The following is a 24,400-nucleotide window of genomic DNA, read 5'->3' as shown; positions in this document are numbered from 1 at the left end:
TTGAAAGATATGTACTTATTGCCATTGAAGGCTTTAACTTCGTGGTTACCAAAGGTTCAAGGTTAGCCTCTTTAGTATCTTACTGCCTAACTTAGCTTGCTTATTGAGCTTTTATATACACTGTCTGAAGATTCTTTTCTTCTCTCCCTTCTTGTTCCTCCTCCGCGATTCTTCATATGTTGGGTGTTTTGTGCTGTGCTCTTTCTAGGAGTGCTCCCATCTAGAGCAGTCCCTGTAAGATGTTCTGTAGAGCTGGTTTGTGGAAAGCAAATTCCCTCAGCTTTTGTTTGTCTGGGAATTGTTTAATCCCACCGTCATATTTGAATGATAGTCGTGCTGGATACAGTATCCTTGGTTCAAGGCCCTTCTGTTTCATTGTATTAAATATGTCATGCCATTCTCTTCTGGCCTGTAGGGTTTTTGTTGAGATATCTGATGTTAGCCTGATGGGTTTTCCTTTATAGGTGACCTTTTTCTCTCTAGCTGCCTTTAACACTTTTTCCTTGTCCTTGATCTTTGCCATTTTAATTATTATGTGTCTTGGTGTTGCCCTTCTTGGATCCTTTCTGTTGGGGGTTCTGTGTATTTCCGTGGTCTGTTTGATTATTTCCTCCCCCAGTTTGGGGAAGTTTTCAGCAATTATTTCTTCTAAGATACTTTCCATCTCTTTTCCTCTCTCTTCTTCTTCTGGGACCCCTGTAATACGGTATTGTTCCGTTTGGATTGGTCACACAGTTCTCTTAATATTGTTTCATTCCTGGAGATCCTTTTGTCTCTCTCTATGTCAGCTTCTATGCGTTCCTGTTCTTTGATTTCAATTCCATCCATGGCCTCTTGCATTCTATCCATTCTGCTTATAAACCCTTCCAGAGTTTGTTTCATTTCTGCGATCTCCTTTCTGGCATCTGTGGTCTCCCTCCGGACTTCATCCCATTTCTCTTGCGTATTTCTCTGCATCTCTGTCAGCATGTTTATGATTCTTATTTTGAATTCTTTTTCAGGAAGACTGGTTAGGTCTGTCTCCTTCTCTGGTGTTGTCTGTGTGATCTTTGTCTGCCTGTAGCTTTGCCTTTTCATGGTGATAGGAATAGTTTGCAGAGCTGGGACGAGTGACGGCTGGAAGGACTTCCTTTCTTGTTGGTTTGTGGCCTTCCTCTCCTGGGAGAACAGCGGCCTCTAGTGGCTTGTGCTGCGCAGCTGCGCGCAGACAGGGCTTCTGCTTCCTGCCCGGCTGCTATGGAGTTAATCTCCGCTGTTGCTGTGGGCGTGGCCTGGCTCGGGCAGCTACTCCAAAATGGTGGAGTCGCGTTGGAGCAGGAGCAGCTTGGAGGCTACCTACCTTCGCAAGGGGCCCCCCTGCTCCCTGCAGCCCAGGGGTTAGGGTGCCCAGAGATCCCCGGATTCCCTACCTCTGGATTAAATGACCCGCCCTGCCCCTTTAAGAGTTCCAAAAAGCACCCGCCAAAACAAAACAACGACCACCAAAAAAAAAAAAAAAAAAAATTTTTAAATTAAAGAAAAAAAATTTTTTTTAATTAAAAAAAAAGGTGGTTGCTCGTTTTTCTTTATTCTCCGGTGCTAGCCTCAGGCCTCTGCTCACCGGACTTGCTGCCCTGGTTCCCTAGTATTGCGGTCCCTATCCCTTTAAGACTTCCAAAAAGCGCTCGCCAAAACAAAACAGCAAAAAAGAAAAAAAAAAAAAATAATGGTCGCGCGCTTTTCTTATGTCCTCCGGCGCCCGGCCTCCAGTGCCCACTCACTGTTCTTGCTGCCCTGTTTTCCTAGTATTGAGGGCCCTGCATTCTGGCCCAGATGTCTGGGGCTGGGTGCTCGGCAGCCCTGTGCTCCGTCTCCTTCGCGCTCTGCCTATTCTTTTCCCACCGGGAGCTGGGGGGAGGGGCGCTCGGCTCCCGCCAGGCCGGGGCTTGTATCTTACCCCCTTCGCGAGGCGCTCGGTTCTCTCAGGTGCGGATGTGGTCTGGATATTGTCCTGTGTCCTCTGGTCTTTATTCTAGGAAGGGTTGTCTTTGTTATATTTTCATAGATATATGTTGTTTTGGGAGGAGATTTCTGCTGCTCTACTCACGCCGCCATCTTCCGCCCCTCCTCTCCCCAACTTCATTCTTTTGAACATAGATATCCAGTTTTCCCAACATCATTTGTTGAAAAGAGTATCATTGAATACTCAGCACTGTTGTCAAATCAATTGACCATATGTGGGGGTTCATTTGTCAGCTCTCAGTTCTGTTTATGTCTTTTCTTTTGCGGGTTCCATACTGTTTTGATTACTGTAGCTTTTTAGTAGGTTTTGAAATCAGGAAGTGTGAACCCCCAACTTTTTTTTCTTTTACTAGATTATTTTGGCTTTTCAGAGCTCCTTGAAATTCCATATGTCTTTTAGGATTTTTCTATTTTAGGCTTTTCTCTTTCTGCCAGAAATGTCATTGGGATTTTGATAGTTATTGTGCTGAGTCTGTGTAGATCACTTTGAGTAGTATTGACATTTTGACAATACTGTTAACAATGTGTTAGCATAACTTAAGTGAAAGAAACAAGTGAGTGAGTACACAGTCGGCTGCAATTCATAAATTCTGCCCAGTCTCAGCCTTCAGGAACTCTGGGAAAGTATCCTAAAGAATTCTTGGGATTCTTGAGTTTAATAAGAACAACCAAGGGCTTAATCCTTTTAAGTGAATGATAAACATTGTGAAAGGTGTATCTTCCAGCTGTCCATTCCCTTGAGACTGTAGGTCACATGAGCCTTAAATACTTCCTGATTCCCAGCTTCCAGATAGCTAGAGGCAGTGATGAGAGTCTAAAAGGGGAACAGCAAGGAAGAGGTAGGCAGGTAAAGTATACTGGAAGAAATCCATGAACACAGGATGTTGTTCCATTTATGTTTAATTTCTTTTAGTAAATGTTTTGTAGTCTTCATTGTACATATTTTTCAACTTCTTGGTTAAATTTATCTGAAATATTTTGTTCTTTTTGATACTATTTTAAATGGAATTGTTTTCTTAAATTTTTTTATGGAGTGTGTGGTTAAGGATTACTGCTAGTGTGTAGAAATAGACCTGATCTTTGTGTGTTGATTCTGTATTGTGTGATTTGGTGAATTTGTTTATTAGCTCTGTTTTTAAAAATGCATTATTTAGAGTTTTCTTACATATAAGATTGTCATCTGCAAGCAAGTAATTTTACTTTTTCCTCACCAATTTGGATGCCTTTTATTTCGTTTACTTGCCTAATTGTTTTGGCTAGAACTTACAGTCCTATGTTAAATAAAACTGGCAAAAACAGACATTCTTGTCTTAATCCTGATCTTAGGGGGAATGTTTTCAGTCTTTCACTATTGAGTGTGATGTTTGCTGTGGTCATTATTTTTGGTTTTGTTTTGTAGATGACCTTTATCATGTTCCTCTTACTAGCTTAGTGAATGTTTTTGTCATAAAAGGGTGCTGGGTTTTTGTCAAATGCTTTTTTCTGCATCAGTTGAGGTGTTCATGTGTTTTTCTTTGTCTTCAATTTATTAATGTGTTAGGTTGATTTATTTTCATATGTTGAACTATGCTTACATTCTCAGGATAAAATCTTGGTTATATTACCTCTCAATATGTTGCTGAATTTGGTTTGCTAGTATTTCACTGATTATTATTTATTTATTTACTTTATTAAGGCATCATTGATACACAATCTTATGAAGGTTTCACATGAGCTGTCGCGCGCCTCGTCCTCGCCGGCAAGAACAGCACGCAACAACAGCAGGATTCTTCTGCAGAAAGCTTTAATCTTCAGCTCTTTTGTGATACAATCATCAGGGGAAGGACCCAAAGGGAAAGACTGGGCTAGCTATATAGTTCTCATGCTCCAAGCTGATTGCGCGCTGTCTGTGATGCTTCATTAGCATAGCTGTTACGATACGCCAATTGGCTAGTAGGTGAAGGTCTAATTAGCATGTGGTATGCGGCCAGGAAGTGGCGGGATTATCCAGAAGTAGTCTTTGTTTTGCCTACAACTTTTTCTCAAGCTGGGCGCCATTTTTAGGTGCGGCAGGTATGGCTACCAACATCTCCCCCTTTTTTGTTTTGTTGAAACTCAGGGTGGAACTTGTCAGCTGAGGTGGAGATAGAGACCTGATCTCCAGAAACATTTGATGTCCTATTTTTTGGAGAGGGGTTTGTAGACATCCACCCCTATGCAATCAGGCATGTCTCTCAGAGGGGCCCATGACCTCTTGCAGTGCAGTGCCTCGCACCCTCTAGCTGATGATGGGACTGCCCGGTACAAAGGGCTTGGGCCTGTGCAGTGACCCTCTTGTACCGAGTTTCGTATGAGAAGCTTCGGGTAAGCGAACAGGTACCTTAACCTGGTGCAATGCCACAAGGGCTCAGGGTGCAAGGGCTACCTCAAGCTAAAGCTGAGCTTCTTTATTGAGCATGTTGAGCCATACTTGGGGAGAGGCGCCAATATCTACCGCCATCAAGGCTTGAGCAAGGATCACTTTATCTTGCCTGTGTTGGGCACGGAGCCTGCATAACAACCAGAGTAGGAGCATGAGACCTCCAAGCATGAATACACCTATCCCAGCCATGCCCGCCCACTCTTTAACGTGGGAGAGAGCTCTGTGGAACCAGGAAGAGAGTCCTTCTGCTACGGAAATATCTAGCCGGGTGGAGTTGATGTGGGTTATTTCTTGCCGTAGCTCTTCTAACGTTCCATCAAAGTCTTGGGACCAGTTTCCTGAAAGATACTGGGACAGGCTTCGTGACAGATTAGCTGCTCGCGTAAGGTTTTCATATTGTATGCTAGTAATGCAGAGAGCGCGAAACTTTCGCTCACATCCCAATTGGGCTAACTGCCAGAGCACATCTAGTTGCTCTTCCACTAGATCTACTCGCTGATTGAGGACCATAATTCCTCCTTTCATCTTTCCATCAAGTGAGGATTGGCGGTCCAGAGCAGTGGCTACTGAATCCGCAAGATTATTCAATTCTGCAGCCGCTTTAACAGAGGTGTCCAAGGCTATGGCAGCTGCAGTGGCAGCCACTGCAGCCAGAGATATTAGAGCCACTATGGCGGCAGTGACACCAAAGTCACGTTTCTCACGAAACAAGGTCATGGAATCAGGTGAATCCACTGGGACAGGGACCCAGCGAGGAATGCGGGCCACTAAAGCATTGGAATGGACAGTTATATTCCAGCACTGAGACAAGAAACAGGTGTCATTGGAGCAAGAGTCAAAACTGTTATTGGATAAGATAAATAGAAATGGGGGATACACGCATACCGGAGTAGGTGGGTATTGGGCAGGGGCTGGTGCAACTCTTTGACATGAAATATTATAAGTAGTCTTATTCACCTGGTATACAGTTTTGCCATCTAAGGTTGGGCTTGTAGCTTCATAGGTACAGGAACTATCAGACATCCCAATCCCTCCCCCTTGTAGGACAATAAAGGGAGAAAGGTCTGAACATGAACCATTAACTCCACACAGCAGCCATTTATCGAAGGGGTTCCTGCCTACATCTTGTTGGAACTCCCCTCCTTCTGCCACCCTTCTATAAACGCTGCCGGAAATTTCCTCCATATCTGGGGACAAGGAAAATTTGTGTCCCTCATCTGCCCAGGTTGTTGCATGTGACTGGCAATCAGTCCAGGGCCATTGCTCTCCCTCATAATCTCCCACACAATGGGGAGCATATTTGGGTTGACGGGGACGGTAAGGGAAGAATATGTTGCTATAGTTAATCTGCTTAATAGGAGGTTTCACAAATGTACCATTGATCCAAAGGACCATTAGGCTTACTACTGCATTAGTGTAGGTCTTATTCTCACGAAAGGACTGACTAAATTCACCCGATTTTCTATCACGGCTAAACCACCCGTACATATGCTGTTTAAGGGACAGGCAATTTGAGTGGTTACGAGTGGTGAAGCACAAAGATCCATCGGTTTCAAAGGTTCGGTTTTCTCCTAAAGAAACTGCTAGAGAATCTAATGGTAAGTAAGGCAGGTTCATGCTAGAGTTAGTAGTAAAAAAGCGTGGAAAAACTGCTGCATTATAGCGAACAGGCATGGGCTTAGGGAAGACTGACAATATTCCCCATCTCAGTACTCCCTGAGTCAGGATTCCCATCGACAAGATCAGGATCCACAGGCACAGAGACGCCATCTCCTTTGTTCAGGACTTTCCTGGTCAGGCGTTCCGGGATCCAGAAGGGGTTTTCTTCACCCTGGGGAAAAACACATACAGCCCCCCTGGATCTAATTATAATTGGATCCGGGCCTTTCCATTGGTTAGATAGTACATCCTTCCATTTTACTAGTTCTTGTGGGTCTTTTGGCCATTGATGATGGCGGTCCGCCGCTGTATGGCCTTGAGCATCCAGGTTTAAAAAATTGAGAGTGAAAAGTGCTAGGGCTATAGCTGTTTTGGGCATGGGGGGTATGTCCTCAATTCCCCCTTTTTGTTTAATTAGATAGGATTTGAGAGTGCGGTTCGCGCGCTCCACAATCCCTTGGCCCTGTGGGTTGTAAGGAAGACCAGTGATATGTTTAATTCCCATGTGATGACAAAATTGAGCAAATTTGGCAGAAGTATAGGCGGGACCATTGTCTGTTTTGAGGATTTGGGGTAACCCCCATGCGCTCCAAGCCTCAAGACAGTGGTGAATGACATGGGAAACTTTCTCTCCAGACAATGGGGAGGCAAAGATGACTCCCGAACATGTATCCACGGATACATGTACATATTTCAGCTTCCCAAAGGAAGAAATGTGTTACATCCATTTGCCAAACCTGTAAAGGCTTAATACCTCTAGGATTGATCCCAACATGAGGTGTGGGAAGAAAACTGCAGCAGTGTTGGCAGCTAAGAACAATGTTCCTAGCTTCGGCTCTGGTTATGCTAAACCGCTTGCGCAGTGTATCAGCAGTGACATGAAATTGTGAGTGGAATTTTGAAGCAGTGGCGACAGGGTCTAGCAGAGGGAAAGCTATACTTCTAGTTGCAAGGTCTGCTAAGTGGTTGCCTTGGGTCATAGGCCCGGGAAGGCCTGAATGTGCTCTAATGTGGGTCATATATAAAGGAGAGCGTCTAAAGAGTAATTGTGATTGTATTTGTTTGAACAGGGTAGCTACCGAACTTGATGCTTTGATCAGCCCAGCTACTTCTAGGGAATTAACTGCATTAACAACATAACTAGAGTCTGACACAATATTTAAAGGCCCATGAAAGGTTTGTAGTACTTCCAAAACTATATGGCACTCTACTATTTGAGGAGTATTGGGTGTATACCTTTTTGTCACTATATTGCCGTTATGGACATAGGCACCTGTACCTGTCTTGGATCCATCTGTATAGACTGTGTCTCCGTGCGGTAACGGGGTGTGGCTAATGATTCGAGGGAATACTAAAGGATGAGCTTTAGCAAAATTAAGGAGAGGATGCTTAGGGAAATGATTATCAAATGTTCCTGAAAAGCTGTAAGCAAGTATTGCCCAATCGTCATTCATGGCGCATAATGTTTGTATTTGCTCTTTGTTGTAGGGTGTTATGATTGTATTTGGAGCTTTTCCAAAATGTGTGACTGAGGTTTTTATTCCCTTTAGAGCGAGACTGGCTATGGTAGCAGGGTAATATTCTATAGTTCTAGCCTGAGAGGCCTGGGGATGGATCCAGATCAGTGGTCCTTGCTGCCACAAGACTGCAGTTGGCAGTCCCGGAGTAGGAAGAATGCATAATTCAAAAGGTTCATTTGATTGTATCCTACTCAATTGTGCTGTCATTAAGGCCTGTTCTACCTTATGGATAGCTTGCACTGCCTCAGGTGTAAGGGAACGCGGAGATGTTAGTTGTGAGTCTCCTTCTAGGGTTTTAAACAGTGGTTTCAAGTCAGTGGTAGGTATCTTTAAAAACGGCCGCAACCAATTAATGTCTCCTAGGAGTTTCTGGAAATCATTCAAAGTTCGCAGCTGATCATGTCTTATCTCAAGCTTTTGGGGGCAAATTACATCTGTATAAATGGTGGCTCCTAGGAATTTGCTAACACTAGATTTTTGGACCTTCTCACTGGCTATATTCAGTCCCCAAGTCTCTAGGGATTTAGTGAGCTTTACATAGGCCTCTTCTACTTCTGCTGATTGTGGGGAGCAGAGAAGGATATCATCCATGTAGTGAATGATTTTCAGTTTGGGGTAGTTTTCGCGAATTGGTGCTAGCGCTTGCTGAACATACAGTTGACATATGGTGGGGCTATTTGCCATCCCTTGAGGGAGGACTTTCCACTGAAATCTGGCGTCTGGTTGCTCATGATTAATAGCTGGCAGGGTGAAAGCAAACCTTTCTCTATCTTTGGTGTTTAGGTGTATGGAGAAGAAACAATCTTTGATGTCTATTATGATTACTTTCCATTCTTTGGGTAGAGCAGAGAGAAGTGGCAGTCCTCGCTGGACAGGTCCAAATAGCCTCATTTGAGCATTTACTGCTCTCAAGTCATGAAGCAATCTCCATGATCCTGACCTTTTTCTGATTATAAATATGGGCGTATTCCATGGAGATACAGAGGGTTCTAAATGTCCTAATTGGAGCTGTTCTTGTACTAAATGGTGAGCTGCTTCTAATTTCTCAGAGGATAGGGGCCACTGAGGAACCCATATGGCCTCCTCTGTAAGCCAAGGTATGGGCATGGCGTCTTCAATGGCCCCTACGAAAAACCCAGGCCATGACGGTCATTTTTTACTTTGGGAAGGATAGGCCCTGTGCGTCCCTGTTGGTGTTTCCCTAGTCCTTTACCAGGAATATATCCCATATCCATCATCATGCCTTGGGCAGGGGTGGAGTATTCATTAATAAGTTTAAGGCCTAGGCCCTGCATAACATCTCTCCCCCACAAATTGACTGGCAGTGGGAGCACATAAGGGGTAACTGTACCTTTTTGCCCTTCAGGCGCCTGCCATCTCAATGGTTTGGCACTAATGGTAGGACTAGACTCATACCCTAAACCTTGTAAAGAGTGTGAGGACTGTGTTATAGGCCATTTGGAGGGCCACCAGGCTGCAGAGATAATACTTCTATCTGCTCCAGTGTCTAGGATTCCTTCAAAACCTTTTCCCTCTATTTTAAGGGTCAATTTTGGTCTGTCTGCTAAATCTAATACTATAAAGGCTGAGTTATAATTAGAGGAGCCAAAACCCTTTTCTCCTCTCTCCGTGGTGGCAGCTGGATAATTGGCATGGAGACTAGGCAACACTAAGAGTTGGGCTATGCGGTCTCCTGGGGATATAGGGTAGATTCCTCTGGGGGCTGAACACATGATTTTTACCTGTCCCTCATAGTCTTGATCAATAACTCCGGGGTGGACTACAAGGCCTTTCAAGGTAGCAGAAGAGCGCCCCAAGAGCAACCCTACTGTTTCTGGTGGTAAGGGGCCTTTGAAGTCTGAGGGGATGGGTTGAACTCCCATCTGTGGAGTTAACACTATTCTGGTGGTGGCACGGATGTCCAATCCTGCTGAACCTGGAGTAGCTCTCCTTGGGGGGCTGTGCTGCTCCTGAAGGACACTGGTGTGCTGGCTGCCCCATATATTTGCGGGCCCTGGCGGCGGGGGCCCCTCTGGGAGTTTTTTGGCGACTCTAAGGGTTTCCCTTCTATGTCTTTAACAGATCGGCATTCCTTAGCCCAATGTCTGCCTTTCTTACATCTCGGGCACACTCCAGGGGTTTTCTGGGCCGTCTGTTCGAAGTTTGGGCCTCTACAGTCTCTCTTCATATGACCTAGTTGTCCACATTGAAAACACTTAACATTCCTATTAAGGGTTTTTACTTGTTTATGGCTTTGCAATATAGCGGCGGCTAGGCCTGCATTGGTGAGGGGCCCTCCAATCTCCCTGCAAGCTTTCAGCCAAGCAGTCAATCCTTTCTGTTTCCAGGGGGTAATTGCCTGTCTGCATTCTCTGGTGCATTGTTCAAACACAAGTTGTTGGACAAGGGGCATGGCCTGTTCTTGATCTCCAAACACTCGGCCTGCAGCTTCCATCATGCGAGCGACGAAGTCTGAGAATGGCTCGCTTGGTCCCTGAATTATTTTTGTTAAATTACCTGACACTTGTCCTTTATTAGTGAGGGCCTTCCATGCCTTAGTAGCACACGCATTTATCTGTGTGTACAATGGTACAGGAAAAGCGATCTGGTTGGCTACCCACTGTCCCTGGCCTGTCAACATATCATAGGACCAATGACACGCGGGTTCCCCCGCAGCAGCGTTATCACGCGCCTGGGTCATGCTTATATCATGCCATAGTGCCTTCCACTCTATATACTGTCCCATGCTAGAAAGACAAGCTTTTGCTACATATTGCCAGTCTGAGGGTGTCATAGCTGATTCCGCCAGCCTTTCAATCTGCGCTAGGGTGTAATTAGCACTGACTCCATAGGTCCGAACAGCCTCTGCGAGGTCTTTAACCTCTTTATGGGTAAGGGGTTGATGGGCACGTGCTCCATTGTCTTCGATTACGGGGAACATCTGTCTAATTGCCCTTAAATCCTCTGGAGCACAGAAGGAATGTGCGCCGTTCGCATAGGGCGGCGGGGCTAAGGGCGATGAGGAGCGTCTCACTTTCATTTTCCCTTTGGTTTGCGTCTCCGTTTTGCTGGCATCTGTACTTTTGCACTTAGCAGTTCTAGAGACTCTGGTCTCTTCCTCCTCTTCCGAGGACATTAATTCATCTTCTGATTCCCTATTGGAAAGTTGGAGTTCCCTCAACTCTTTCCAGGGGTATTTGCTATTTTCTCCGAGGCGGTCGTCACCTGCTTTTCGGGGCTCTTTCGCTTTTGCCCTGGACGGGCTCTCTCCCTCACTCTGGGGCTTTTTAACTTTCGTTTTAGCGGCCCCTTTTCGGCCGCGAGCTAGCTCTGTCTCCCGTTCCGTTTCTGACATACTTTCTTGGATGTCTGACAAGGCTCTCTGACCTGCTTTTATCACCTTTTCACACTTTTCATCCTGCAGGCAAGCTCTAATCAGTTTCCATAGTGGTCTAGTGCCTCCTTTCAAGTGTCCCTCTTCTTCTTCTCTATCAAGATCTTTCCCTAACTTGTCCCAGCTCGGGATGGAGAGGGACCCTGAACAGATAAACCAGGGGGCAACACGGTCTACTTCTTTTACAAATGATCCTAAAACTTTGGTGGAGACCTTCAAATTTCGCTCTTTGAGAACTGCCTGTAATGCTGAGACTAACGATGGTGCGTTTCCCATGGTGCCTCTTTATTTACAGAGAACCATCAGCCACCACCCTTAAAAGCGCGTCTCTCGGAACTTACCTCTCCGGGCTATCTCTGCAGTTCTGAATCTTCTCCAGATGTCTGAAGGGTCCTCCCGGTGCCGGTGATGTTCTGGTTCCCGGGTTTCGGCACCACTTGTCGCGCGCCTCGTCCTCGCCGGCAAGAACAGCATGCAACAACAGCAGGATTCTTCTGCAGAAAGCTTTAATCTTCAGCTCTTTTGTGATACAATCATCAGGGGAAGGACCCAAAGGGAAAGACTGGGCTAGCTATATAGTTCTCATGCTCCAAGCTGATTGCGCGCTGTCTGTGATGCTTCATTAGCATAGCTGTTACGATACGCCAATTGGCTAGTAGGTGAAGGTCTAATTAGCATGTGGTATGCGGCCAGGAAGTGGCGGGATTATCCAGAAGTAGTCTTTGTTTTGCCTACAACTTTTTCTCAAGCTGGGCGCCATTTTTAGGTGCGGCAGGTATGGCTACCAACAATGAGCAACATTGTGGTTACTGCATTCACCCATTTTATCAAGTCCCTTCTACACCCCATTGCAACCACTGCCCATCAGTGTATTTACCCTTGATTTTTTGCATGTATGTTCATGGTATTAGGGTAATACTGGCCTCATAGAATGAGTTAGAAAGTATTATCTCCTTTTTAGTTTTTTGAAAGAGTTTGAGAAGGATTCGTGTTAATTCCTTAAATATTGAGTAGACTTCATCAGTATAGCCTTCTGTTTCTTGCCTTTTTGTTGTTGGAAGGTTTTTTGATAACTGATTCAATCTACTTACTTGTTATAGGTGTATTTAGGTGTATTCAATTTTTTATTTGTTCTTGACTCAGTTTTGGTACCTTGTTTGTTTTTAGGAATTTGCTCATTCCATCTAGGTTATCCAGTTTGTTAGTGAGTGCTTTTGCATAGTTTTCTTTTATAATCCTTATTTTAAAAAATCATGTGAAACATCCCTTCATGTCCATTTTTAAAAATTGTGGTAAAATATGCATCATTTTCATTTGTCTCATGGTATTTTCTAATTTACCTTGTGATTTCTTATTTGATTGGTTGGTTGGTTAGTTGAGTAAATTGTTTAATTTTCACATATTTTTTTTTTCTGTTATTGACTTGATTTCTGATTTCATTCTATTGTGATAAGAAATATATTTGGTATGATTTTGATCTTAAATTTACTAAGACTTGTTCTGTGGCCTAACATAATGATCTATCCAGACAATGTTCCATGTGCATTTGAGAAAAATACATATTCCATTGATGTTGGATAGTCTTCTGAATATATGTTAGGTCTGACTGGTTTATAGTGTTGAAGTCCTCTATTTCCTCCTTGATTTTCTGTCTGAATTTGCTCTATCCATTATGAAAGTAGGATATTGAAGCCTCCAACTTACTTTATTTATTTGTTTGTTTGTTTGTTTATTTATCATTAATCTACAATTACATGAAGAACATTATGTTTACTAGGCTTCCCCCTTCACCAAGTCCCCCCCACACACCCCATTACAGTCACTGTCCATCGGCGTAGTAAGATGCTGTAGAATCACTACTTGTCTTCTCTGTGTTGCACAGCCCTCCTCATGACCCCCCCGCCACTTTATACATGCTAATCATAATGCCCCCTTTCTTTTTCCCTGCCCTTATCCCTCCCTTCCCACCCATCCTCCCCAGTCCCTTTCCCTTTGGTAACTGTTAGTCCATTCTTGGGTTCTGTGATTCTGCTGCTGTTCTGTTTCTTCAGTTTTTCTTTGTTCTTATACTCAACATATGAGTGAAATCATTTGGTACTTGTCTTTCTCCGCTTGGCTAATTTCACTGAGCATAATACCCTCTAGCTCCATCCATGTTGTTGCAAATGGTAGGGTTTGTTTTCTTCTTATGGCTGAATAATATTCCATTGTGTATATGTATCACATCTTCTTTATCCATTCATCTACTGATGGACACTTAGGTCACTTCCATTTCTTTGCTATTGTAAATAGTGCTGCGATAAGCATAGGGGTACATCTGTCTTTTTCAAACTGGGCTGCTGCATTCTTAGGGTAAATTCCTGGAAGTGGAATTCCTGGGTCAAATGGTATGTCTATTTTGAGCCTTTTGAGGAACCTCCATACTGCTTTCCACAATGGTTGAACTAATTTACATTCCCACCAGCAGTGTAGGAGGGTTCCCCTTTCTCCACAACCTCGCCAACATTTGTTATTGTTTGTCTTTTGGATGGTGGCAATCCTTACTGGTGTCAGGCGATATCTCATTGTGGTTTTAATTTGCATTTCTCTGATGACTAAGTGATGTGGAGCATCTTTTCATGTGTCTGTTGGTCATCTGAATTTCTTCTTTGGAGAACTGTCTGTTCAGCTCCTCTGCCCATTTTTTAATTGGATTATTTGTTTTTTGTTTGTTGAGGTGTATGAGCTCTTTGTATATTTTGGATGTCAACCCTTTACCAGATCTGTCATTTATGAATATATTCTCCCATACTGTAGGGTACCTTTTTGTTCTATTGATGGTGTCTTTTGCTGTACAGAAGCTTTTCAGTTTGATATAGTCCCACTTGTTCATTTTTGCTTTTGTTTCCCTTGCCCAGGGAAATATGTTCATGAAGAAGTTGCTCATGTTTATGTCCAAGAGACTTTTTTTGGCCTATGTTTTTTTCTAAGAGTTTTATGGTGTCCTGACTTACATTCAGGTCTTTGATCCATTTCAAATTTACTCTTGTATATGGGGTTAGACAGTGATCTAGTTTCATTCTCTTACATGTAGTTGTCTAGTTTTGCCAGCACCATCTGTTGAAGAGACTGTCATTTCCCCATTGTATGTCCATGGCTCCTTTATTGTATATTAATTGACCATATATGTTTGGGTTAATGTCTGGAGTCTCTAATCTGTTCCACTGGTCTGTGGCTCTGTTCTTGTGCCAGTACCAAATTGTCTTGATTACTGTGACTTTGTAGTAGAGCTTGAAGTTGGGGAGTGAGATCCCCCCCCACTTTATTCTTCCTTCTCAGGATTGCTTTGGCTATTCAGGGTCTTTGGTGTTTCCATATGAATTTTTGAACTGTTTGTTCCAGTTCGTTGCAGAATGTTGTTGGAAATTTGATAGGGATTGCATCAAATCTGTATATTGCTTTGGGCAGGATGGCCATTTTGATGATATTAATTCTTCCTAGCCATGAGCATGGGATGAGTTTCCATTTGTTGGCCTCCAACTTTTTTTGTAGAGTTGTCTGTTTCTTTTTTTTAATTGTTAATTTTTACTTCATATATTTTGGGGCTCTCTTACTAGATTTGTATATATTTATAATTGCTATGGATTGAACTTTTTACCAATATATAATGTCCTTCTTCATTTCATAACTTTTTTGACTTAAAGTATATTTTGTCTGACAACTATATAGCCACTCCAGTTCCCTCTTGATTACTATTGGCGTGGAGTATCTTTTTCCACCCTTTTTCTTTAAGCTTTTTGCTGCTTTGTATAGATGGATCACATATTTTTTAATCCAGTTTGCTGATCTCTGCCATTAATGAAAATTTAGTTCACTTACATTTAAAGTGATAATTGATAAAGAAGATTATTTACTTCTGCCATTTAGTTCTTTTCTGTATGTTTCATATGCTTTTTGTTCCTCTGTTCCTTTATCACACTGCCTTTTAACAAAGTTGATTTTTCTACAGAGTATTTTAATTCCCTTTTGTTTTTCTGTTTGCAGTTGAAAAAATTTTCCTAGTGGTTGCTGTGGAAATAACAATGTAACTAATATCTTAAATTATAACAGCCTAGTTTGAGTAATACCAGCTTAGTTTCAGTAGTGTACACTGTGCTCTTACGCTTCTCTGATATCGCCACAGATTACATCTTTATACATTCTGTGCCCATTAGTATTGTTTTATAATTGTATTTTTATGCATTTGCCTTTTAAATCACATAAGAAAAAAAAGAAGGGTTACAAACCAAAAGTACAAAATACCAGTTTTTATATTTACCTATGCAAATACCACTACTAGTGTCCTTTATTTCTTACACCTTTGAGTTACTGTCTAATGTCCTTTCATTTCAGCCTTAAGAACTCCCTTTAGTTATTTCTTGTAGGGGAGGTCTACTGGTGATGAATTTTCTTAGTTTTTGTTTATGTGGAAATGTCATAATTTCTCTTACATCCATAAAGGGTAGTTTTGCCACAAGGTTACAGAATAGTTTATTGGTTGACAGTTTTTGTCTTTTCAGGACTTTCTATCATGTCATTGCCTTTTGGCCACATGGTTTATGATAGGAAATCAGCTGTTAATCTTATTGTGGATCCTTTGTGCATGAGAAATTGCTTCTCTCTTGCTCCTTTCAAAATTTTCCCTTCATCTTTTGTTTTCACTACTTTAATAGTAATGTGCTTTGGTGTGGATTTCTTTGTTTATTTTTCTTGAAGTTCATTGAGCTTCTTGGATATGTATATAATTGTGTTTTTCATCAGATTTGCTAAGTTTTCAGCTATGTTTCATATGTTTTGTTTCATTTATAAAAAATATTTCTTAAAATATGTTTTGTCCCATTCTCTTCTTTGGAGACTCTTATGCACATGTTAATATGCTTGATAGAAAAGAAAGCAAACAAGGAACTTATGAAACAATACAGAAAACAGAAAAAGAAGTCAGAAAAACTAATGTTCTTAGAAATAAGAGATGATAACCATGAGAGATTAAAAGAGCCAACTGAATGTCCAGCAAGAGAAATGAAGAAATATCTGCACTAAGGCTTATTACTTGGAAATTACAGAACACTGAGGTAAAGAAAATATTGTAAACAGTTCTATAAAAGAAAAACGGTTTAGTAAAAATGATGGAGGATAAGAATGGCACAATTTTCTCAGTAGTAACACTAGAACCTAGAAATCATTGAAACAATACCTGTAGGATTTGAGCGAATGATTTCTAACCTAGAATTTTAATACCAGCTAAACAAAATGTGAAGATAGAATAAAGACATTTCAGACTTGCAAAGTCTTATAAAATTTACCTCCAGTTGGAACTTAAGGGGGCCCAATAAATAGCACTCTTTTTCTCTTCTTGAATTCTGAACAAATTGGGAGAGAACAATGGAAGCATATGGAGACCAGAATATCATGTTTATTATGGATAAGGTTCACTTTGGAGAATGTGACTTATATTTCCAAGCAATTTTCTTGGAACCTCAGTGTGCCAGAATTTGGCATACTTACCCACTGAGGCACAGGCAGAGGTGAACAACTACAGGCCCTATGTGGGGCTTCATCTATAAATATTAAGAATATGAATAAGAGAATGGAACTTTCTTTCCTGTGAATAGCTGGATGTAAAAAGGAAGGAAAAGGTAAAATGGTAAGTTTTACAGATGTTTGTCCAAATTCACTGATGAACATGTTACTCTTCTTAGGAAAGGAATGAATGAAGGGAGTGGAAAGAAGTCAGAAATGTTGTAATAATGGATGTCTCTTTACATAGAATGAAATGTTAGAGGGAGGGGCATAATTATTTTCTTCAATACTTTTTTGTTTCCTTTCTTAGAAAGCTACTGGAGGATGTGCTTCACCAAAAAAGAGAGAGTAAGTCATGGAAGAGGAAAATAGAAGAGTCAACACAAGAGGGTAGATGGAAATTGGTAGGATGATCAGTTCTACCATTGGTCTTATGGTGACAACTGTGGTGGAAGTCTAATTGTGACTAGAAAGCACCAAAAAACAGATGTCTAGGGAGAGAGCAACAACAACGAAACAAACACATAGATTAGTTGAGGTGTCAACATACTGAGAGATTTACAGTTCAGTCAATGAATTATTGATAGGTATATAAAAAAACTAAAGAAAAATGCAGTAATTTATTCCAGGTAAAACTAAAAAGTATACCAAAAGGGAAATGTGATTATTGTATATGTATTACTTAAGTCAAAAGGCTATGCTACTGTGACAAAGAGATCCAGTAATTAGTGGCTTAAAAATTTCTCTCTCATGTAGTAGTTGCTAGGTGAATGGTCATCAGACCCAGAGGAATAGTTTATTTGTGTAGTCATTCAGGGACCCAAGATCCATTGATGATGTTGTCCAGCCAAAACTTTGGCCAAAGATTAGTAGTGTGGACTTTACCTGGTGTCTTGTCTGAGAGTTTCATCCCTTGGGAAGTTCACTATAGTTTCAGTGAGGCTGAGAAATGACAATGTTAAGTTCCTAGAGTAAAAGGGTTTTCACCTGACTCTATTCTCCCTGTGGTAGGTCAGGTACTGGATTCATTTCTGCATCCAGCAGTCTACAGGTCTATAATCCACCTCTGTCTCTGCCTCATCCCAGAGCACTGGGCAGAGCTCTTTATATAGTGACTCAGTCAGTAATAGCTTATTACCTTCAGGTGTGGAAGCATTAGCCTAGCAGTAAGCCAATTATATTACATCATCAAGTAGTTTTGGGTCAGGTGAGGATCCTGGCTATAGGAACTTGCATTTTCCCCACACCTGGGCTCTTTATAACTGCATAATGTCAGTCCTCACTCAAGACCTACTGATTCAGAATCTGCATTTAGGAACTAGCTGATTCCTATGCACAAAAGTTTGAGATTAACTGGTCTGGATTAGAACGTAATCATTGGATATATGATGGAAGGTGGATGATGGAGAATTTTATCTAGTGAGAAGGGGAGAGCATGGAAGATGTGACAGCTTGATTTTAAGGACACACTTAACTGCAGGGAAGGCTGGGAAATGTAATCTAGTCATATGTCCAAGAAAAAGGAGAAAGAGTTTTGATGGACCTCTAGAGAACTCTATTCTATGGTATAATATTTGGCTCAGCCATGAATAATATTGCCATATCAAAATCATCCTGGGGGGATGGCGGTGGGATGGGAACGTGTGTGTGCAATTCTGTCTGTCTCTAGGGGGAGTGAGAGACAGCCAAATTCTTACATAGTAGGAAGTCAGTAGATAATATCTAAGCTAAAATAGAATAAGAACTGTCAGTATAGGCATGTAATTTAGAAATAGGGAAAGAAATCTCAGAAGAAAACACTAAAAGAATTGAAAGTAGTTGCTTCTGAGGAGAGAGATTGGTAGTTGCTAGGAGAGTACTGCTTTGTCTTACAGTGAGTGCTGTTGACCTTTTGAGCTGTTGTCTTGCCAGTGGGTTTCAGCCCCAGGCAAATTCACCATGGATTCAGTGTGACCAAAAATATTGACAGCAAAATGTTCTTGGGGTGAAAGGGTTATACCCAACTTTATTTCCAGGTGGCGGGTCAGTCACTAAAATCCTGTTCACTCAGAGCGAGTCTGCATGCAGCAAATCTGGTCTCTGCCTCTGGGCCCCTCTGTCTGCACAGCCATCCTCTGGGCCTCTCTGCCTGCACAGCCGTCCCACACAGCTGTCCTCTGGGCCTCTGTCCTTGGTGCTGCCATCACTCCAGCCTCTGCTCTGCTCTCCTGCAGCCTTGCAGCCTTGTGTGTTGTGCCCAGAGCACTGGGTGGAGCTCTTTATATAGAGTCAACAGCCATGTATTGCCCACAGGTGTGCAGTGAGCTAGTCAACCAGTGCCAGGTGAGAATCCTGGCCACAGGAACTCTCATTTTATCCACAGCTGTGTAAATGTATTTATTTTATAAAAAGCAGATTGAAAAAAAAATCCCAGAGTCCAGTAGGATGTAAATGCCTGATAAGTGTTAAGTGGTAATTACCTTAAGAAAGGTTAAGAACAAAATTCATAGAGACTTATCAGAGCCTAGCCTGGGCGGTGATAAGAGGTGGGGTGGGGGATTGAGGGATGGATTAGGGAAAGCTTTCTGAAGGAAAGACATATTCTAGTTATGTTGTAGACAATATTAGGTTTTATATAATTAAACATTGTGGATAAAGTGATGGTTCCTATAGTCAGGAATCTCACCTGGCCGGCTAGCTCACTACACATGTGTGGGCAATATGTTGTTACTGACTCTATATAAAGAACCTCTGCCCAGTGCGCTGGGAGATAGGGTGGCGGCTGCAAGGCTGCAGGAGAGCAGAGACGAGACTGGAGTGGTGGCAACGCCAAGGACAGAGACTGAGATGGCTGTGCCGATAGAGAGGCTCAGAGGCAGAGACCGGCTTGCTGCATGCACACTTGCTCTGAGTGGATGGGATTCTAGTAATTGACCTGCCACCATGGGAATAAAGTTGGGTATAAACCCTTTCACCCCAAGAACATTCTACTGTCATTTCTTTGGTCTCATTGAATCCATAATGAACTTGCCTGGGACTGAAACCTGTTGGCAAGACAAACATCTTTTGGATTTAGTTTGTTTTAAAACTCAATAATTAAAAATAACTTAATGCTAATTTTTCAGTAATCCACTTAACACATTTATTGAGTGCTTACTTTGAACTAGGCATTGCAGTAGGCACTGAAGATGTAATGGTAAGGAAAATCAGAAATGGTTACTTACATCTTGGAGCTTATGGTCTAGTGGGGTGACTGACAAATTCTTCATTGTGTGTAAGACTGTAGGGAAGAATATAGTTTCCCTTGACTTCTACTTTCAGACCACTCCTTAGAGCAGTGATTCTTTAAGTGTAGTCCCCAGTCTAGTCACATGGGAATCACCTGGGAACTTGTTAGAGAGATGTAAATTTTCAGGCTCCATTCCAGATCTACTGAACCAGAAATCTGGGAATGGGAACCTCCAGGTGGTTCTAATGATTGCCAAAATTTGAGAACTTCTGCTTTAAAGGTAATCAATATTTTACTTGGTGTACTACTAATAGTGTATTTCAGTGTTAATAATAACTAATTACATATGCCAGATTATATAATTAATAATCATTTAATGACTTTTAAAATGTTTAATAATATATTCATTTAGAATTCAGCACATACCATGTATAGTAATTCAGCCTCTGGAGTCCTAGTTTATGTGGATTCCTTCTGCTTAATAAGCTTTTTTCTCCTGTAAGAGAGTATTATCTACAAATGCTGTCTTTTTTTTTTAATTTGAAGTAATATTGAAATCTAATATATTAGTTCCAGGTGTGCATCATTGATTCAGCATTTGTATAAATTGTGAAATGATCACCACAATAAGTCTAGTTAGCATTTGTACAAATACTGTGTATTTATGGAGACTGGGAGGTCCCTGGTAATTTTCTGTAACTAGTAAAATTATCAGAACCAATATAATGGTAACCAGTATAATGGTAAAACACCAATATAATTTATGTTTCAAGGATTTGCATAGAATCATAACATTATAATTGGAGTAGACTCTAAAGATAGGCTGGTTCAGCTACTTGTTTTATAGTATGTAAAATTTTTAAAAAGCAGTAGAAGCTTCTGATAACTTTATGTAATTATGCCTTCAAAGAGTTTCCCTGTCTGTCCCTTGGAAGGGTTACTTGAACGGTAACTGTTCCTTTGATTAGCATCTCCATTAGTGGTGCAACAGTTATTTCAGGTAAACTTTCTTAGCTAGTGTTTCTTTTCAATTCTTTAAACCCTTAGGCCCAGGACTTGTAGGCCAGACCACCAGTTGAATGATGGATAATTATAGAAAGGCATAAAAAACTTTTCTTGAAACAATTCTAGTTTTCTGATGAAGACCAGTTTACAGCAGGAAACGGAATGTGGAGACCTCAGTCTGGAGTAATATTCTTTTTTTTTCTCTATATTATTATTATTTTAAAAATTTTGATATTGTTAATGTACAATTACTTGAACATTATGGTTACTAGACTCCCCTATTATCAAGTCCCCCCAACATACCCCATTTGGAGTAATATTCTATTAATTGCTAGTGATTTTGAATGTCTGCTAAGTACCTAGCATTGTGGTAGGCAAGAGAAAAGTAGAAAACATGATTAGAACTGAAAGTAGGAAATGGACTGATGTCTTAATGATTTATTTAAAAATGAAATGGAATGCATTCTAAATGCTGTAGTTTTATATTCAAACACCTTTTCAAGAAATTCATTAAAAATTATTTGTATTTTCTTTATGCTAATTGGTTATTTAAGGTTAAGATTTCATTTAATACTTACTTACCACATTCTGAAAATGCAACCAGGAGTTAAAAAGTAGGTCTGTGTTTTTCTTTGGTTCAACCAGTTTTACCATCGGTGTGCCCTGGGAAGCAATGAACCTTATTTTCTAAACCCTACCTATCTCTTCAGAGAAAACTTCATTTCTAGGAATTGTAACTTTTTTGGGAAATTTTTATGCTGCTGATAACCTTAAAAGAAAATGTTAAAAAAAAATAGCAGTTTTGCTATAAGATTACTACACCTTTTTTTTTGAGGCAATAGGACATTTGCTACTCTTACAAGAAAAGGTGGGGATGATTAGAAAATGAGTATAGTGTGTTTTTTTCTTAGTGCATTGTTTCTATTAAAACCTTTAAATGTACTTTTAGTTATATGAAACAAGTTATTCATTTAAAGTGAAAGCTGGCAATTTTCTGAGTCTTGAACTCCTCACTAGCATTTATATATATGAAGTATATTGATTTTTAAAATCTTTATAGCTTTTGTTTATATGTACAGTGGAGAAATAGTGTGTCTAAAAAGTTTTATAAATAGAATTGTGGGTCCGTATTGCTATATCTAGTCTTTATGGCTTTTGTCATTAAGATGACATCTACAAATATTAAAGAGTCATTAGCATAGAATAGCATTAGAAAGTTAAAAATACTTTGGTTACTGGTTAAGGTGAAACTAATCTTTTAGAAATAGAACAGTTTTTATTTTAAAATTAGCTTATGGCAGTTTCTACAAGGATTTATGTGTAGTCATATATTTGACAGCTGTTTTGACAGTTCTGTAAAACACCTTATCAAGAATAATGAAAGCAAAATGTGTTAATTAAATAAACTCCAATATCCAAAACCAGTAGCAAAAACATTCTTTTGTAGATTAAAAATGCTACAGCTTTTTACTGGAAAATAATGTTAGTCAAAAATTGGTGCTGAAAATCTAGTATGGTTCTGACTTAAATTTTAATAATCATAATTTCTTGAAATATTACTTTATAAAATAATTTGGAAAGAAGAACCCATAAGGTTTCTTTCTTAATATAAGTAAAAGGCAATATTAATCTAGACAGAGATCAAGGCAGAGGATGTAAACTACCACAAATAGGAATTTTAAAAGCTAGATCCTAGTTGAGTAAGATATGCCAGTGGAGCCATAAATAGGTAAGTTTATTCCCCCCCTCCTTTTTTTAAAATATGCTTTAGCAACAACTCAGGTAGTTGGAAGTAAGTCAGTGTGGGCAAGATTTTGCTAATTTAGGCTTCTTTAAACCGATTACCATTTGTATATATATTGGTATTCTTGTACTTTCTTTGTTTCATTTCCTTTTATATTAATTGTGGCGCATGAGTTGCAGGTTTTTATTTACTTTTTAGTTGAAATTTTGAGTTATGTAATACATTTTTCTAAAAGTTCCTTGTTTTGATGTCATATTGCCATAATTACATTAGAATCTTCTTGTAAGCATTTGGCTTTTACTAAGTGAGCTTTAACTCCTCATAAAATTTTTAGAGTTTTAAAAAATTTTACAAATTTTTAAAGCTTTTTTATGTCTCATAAATTTAAAAAATGGCTTTTGCACTTGAAGTAACTTTTTTTTTTTTTGACCCAATAGTTTGCTTGCCTAAACTGGATTTGAAGTAATTCAAACAACTGGACATCTGCCATTTTACACTAACACAATTGGAAAGAAGCAGGTTTTCAAATAATGGAAGAGTCCACGACCTCTAAAAATGAAAATCATGAACCAAAGAAGAATGCTTGGGCTCTTTCTGAAGAAAGCAAAGCAGTTAAAATTATAACTAATAAGACTTTGAAAGCTAGAAATGATAAATCAATCAGAGAAATTGGGACCAGTTCTCCAAATAGGAATAGTAGTAAAAAAAATAAGCAAAATGATATTTGTATAGAAAAACCAGAGGTTAAATCATCTAAAGTAAGTGCTGCCCCTCTTCCAGGACCTAAAGACTTGGGGTTTGTCCTTCGAGATCAAAGTTACTGCAAAGCAAAAAAATTACCTAATTCACCGGTGAAAGCAGAAAAGGTACCTGTTTCACAGGCAAAAGGAGAAAAGGCAACCAGTTTACAAGCAAAAGCAGAAAAATCACCAAAGTTACCTAGGTCACCTGTGAAAATAGAAAAGGCACCCAGTTCACAGGCAACAGCAGTGGAAAAGGCACATAGTTCCCAGAGGAATGCAGAAAAAGCTCCCAATTCTCAAATGAAATCAGAAAAGATGCCCAGTTCACCAGCAGAAGCAGAGAAGGTACCTAGTTTGCTATTGAAAGAAAACTTGAGGAAGACAGAATCACAGCAGACTGGAAAAAAAATCCCAAGCTCCTTTACTTCTGTGGACAAAGTGAATATTGATAATGTAGAGGGAGAAAAATCTGCTCTGGAAAATTCACTCCGACCTCATAAGCAACAAACGTGTACGGAGACTACTGGTGATTCTGATGATAGTGCTTCTGGAATTGAAGACATAACGGATGATTTGAGTAAGTATAAGTTAGATTATCCCACAAGTCACATTTTTGGAGGGACTTTGCTATATTAATGTTCTTTAGATTATTCCTAGTTTAATTTTAACTACTTTAGTTATAAAAGGATATTAATAATATGGCTCTTTAAGTTGAAAAAAATAATCTTTATGTTTATTATGGTAGTTAGAAAGCCTGTGCAAATGGAAATTTAGTGGCTTCTCTATTTGGTATGTACATGAACGCATGCATACATGCTCTTTATTTGGTCTTGGTAATACAGTGCTCATACATTCACCAAACACATATGTATTAAGTTCCTATTATATGCTAAGCATGTGTTTATAGTGGAAAACTAGAAAAACATAGTTCCAGACTTCAAGGAGGCTTCCATTTAGATGGGGGTGATACAGATAACTACAGTGTTAATTTAGTTCAGTGCCAGAAAAGAGTTTGAGAAACTACATGATTTAATTGTGGAATTTAGACTTTGGGTTAGGGAAATGCATGATATAAATGTGAGACTGTGAGTATAACTGAGATTCAGTATGACTAGAACAGGGATTGAGGGGGAAAGTGGCAGTAGATGTAGCTGAATAGGCACACAATGATTGGAGAATAACGGGCC

The 24,400-nt window shown here is 40.3% G+C and overlaps 1 protein-coding gene across 11 annotated transcripts in view; it reads left to right on the top strand.

Annotated features, from left to right (window-relative positions):
* TUT4 (terminal uridylyl transferase 4) overlaps positions 1-24,400 on the top strand; it is a 162,557-nt gene that overhangs the window by 28,825 nt on the left and 109,332 nt on the right. For 10 of the 11 annotated variants that reach the window (XR_008997007.1, XM_036893252.2, XM_036893244.2 and 7 more), the window contains exon 2: positions 22,908-23,790. Coding sequence is in view for 10 of the 11 variants with exons in the window: in XM_036893252.2 (XP_036749147.1) it covers positions 23,001-23,790 (790 nt within the window). In the remaining variant the exon portion in view is untranslated. Of the gene's footprint in view, positions 1-20,511; positions 20,910-22,907; positions 23,791-24,400 lie in introns of those variants that run through there. The other variant, XM_057500209.1, reaches the window with a different exon arrangement.

This window comes from Manis pentadactyla, chromosome 4 (genome assembly GCF_030020395.1).
Source record: "Manis pentadactyla isolate mManPen7 chromosome 4, mManPen7.hap1, whole genome shotgun sequence".
NCBI lineage: Eukaryota > Metazoa > Chordata > Mammalia > Pholidota > Manidae > Manis > Manis pentadactyla.
This window is presented reverse-complemented; position numbering and strand designations above follow the sequence as displayed.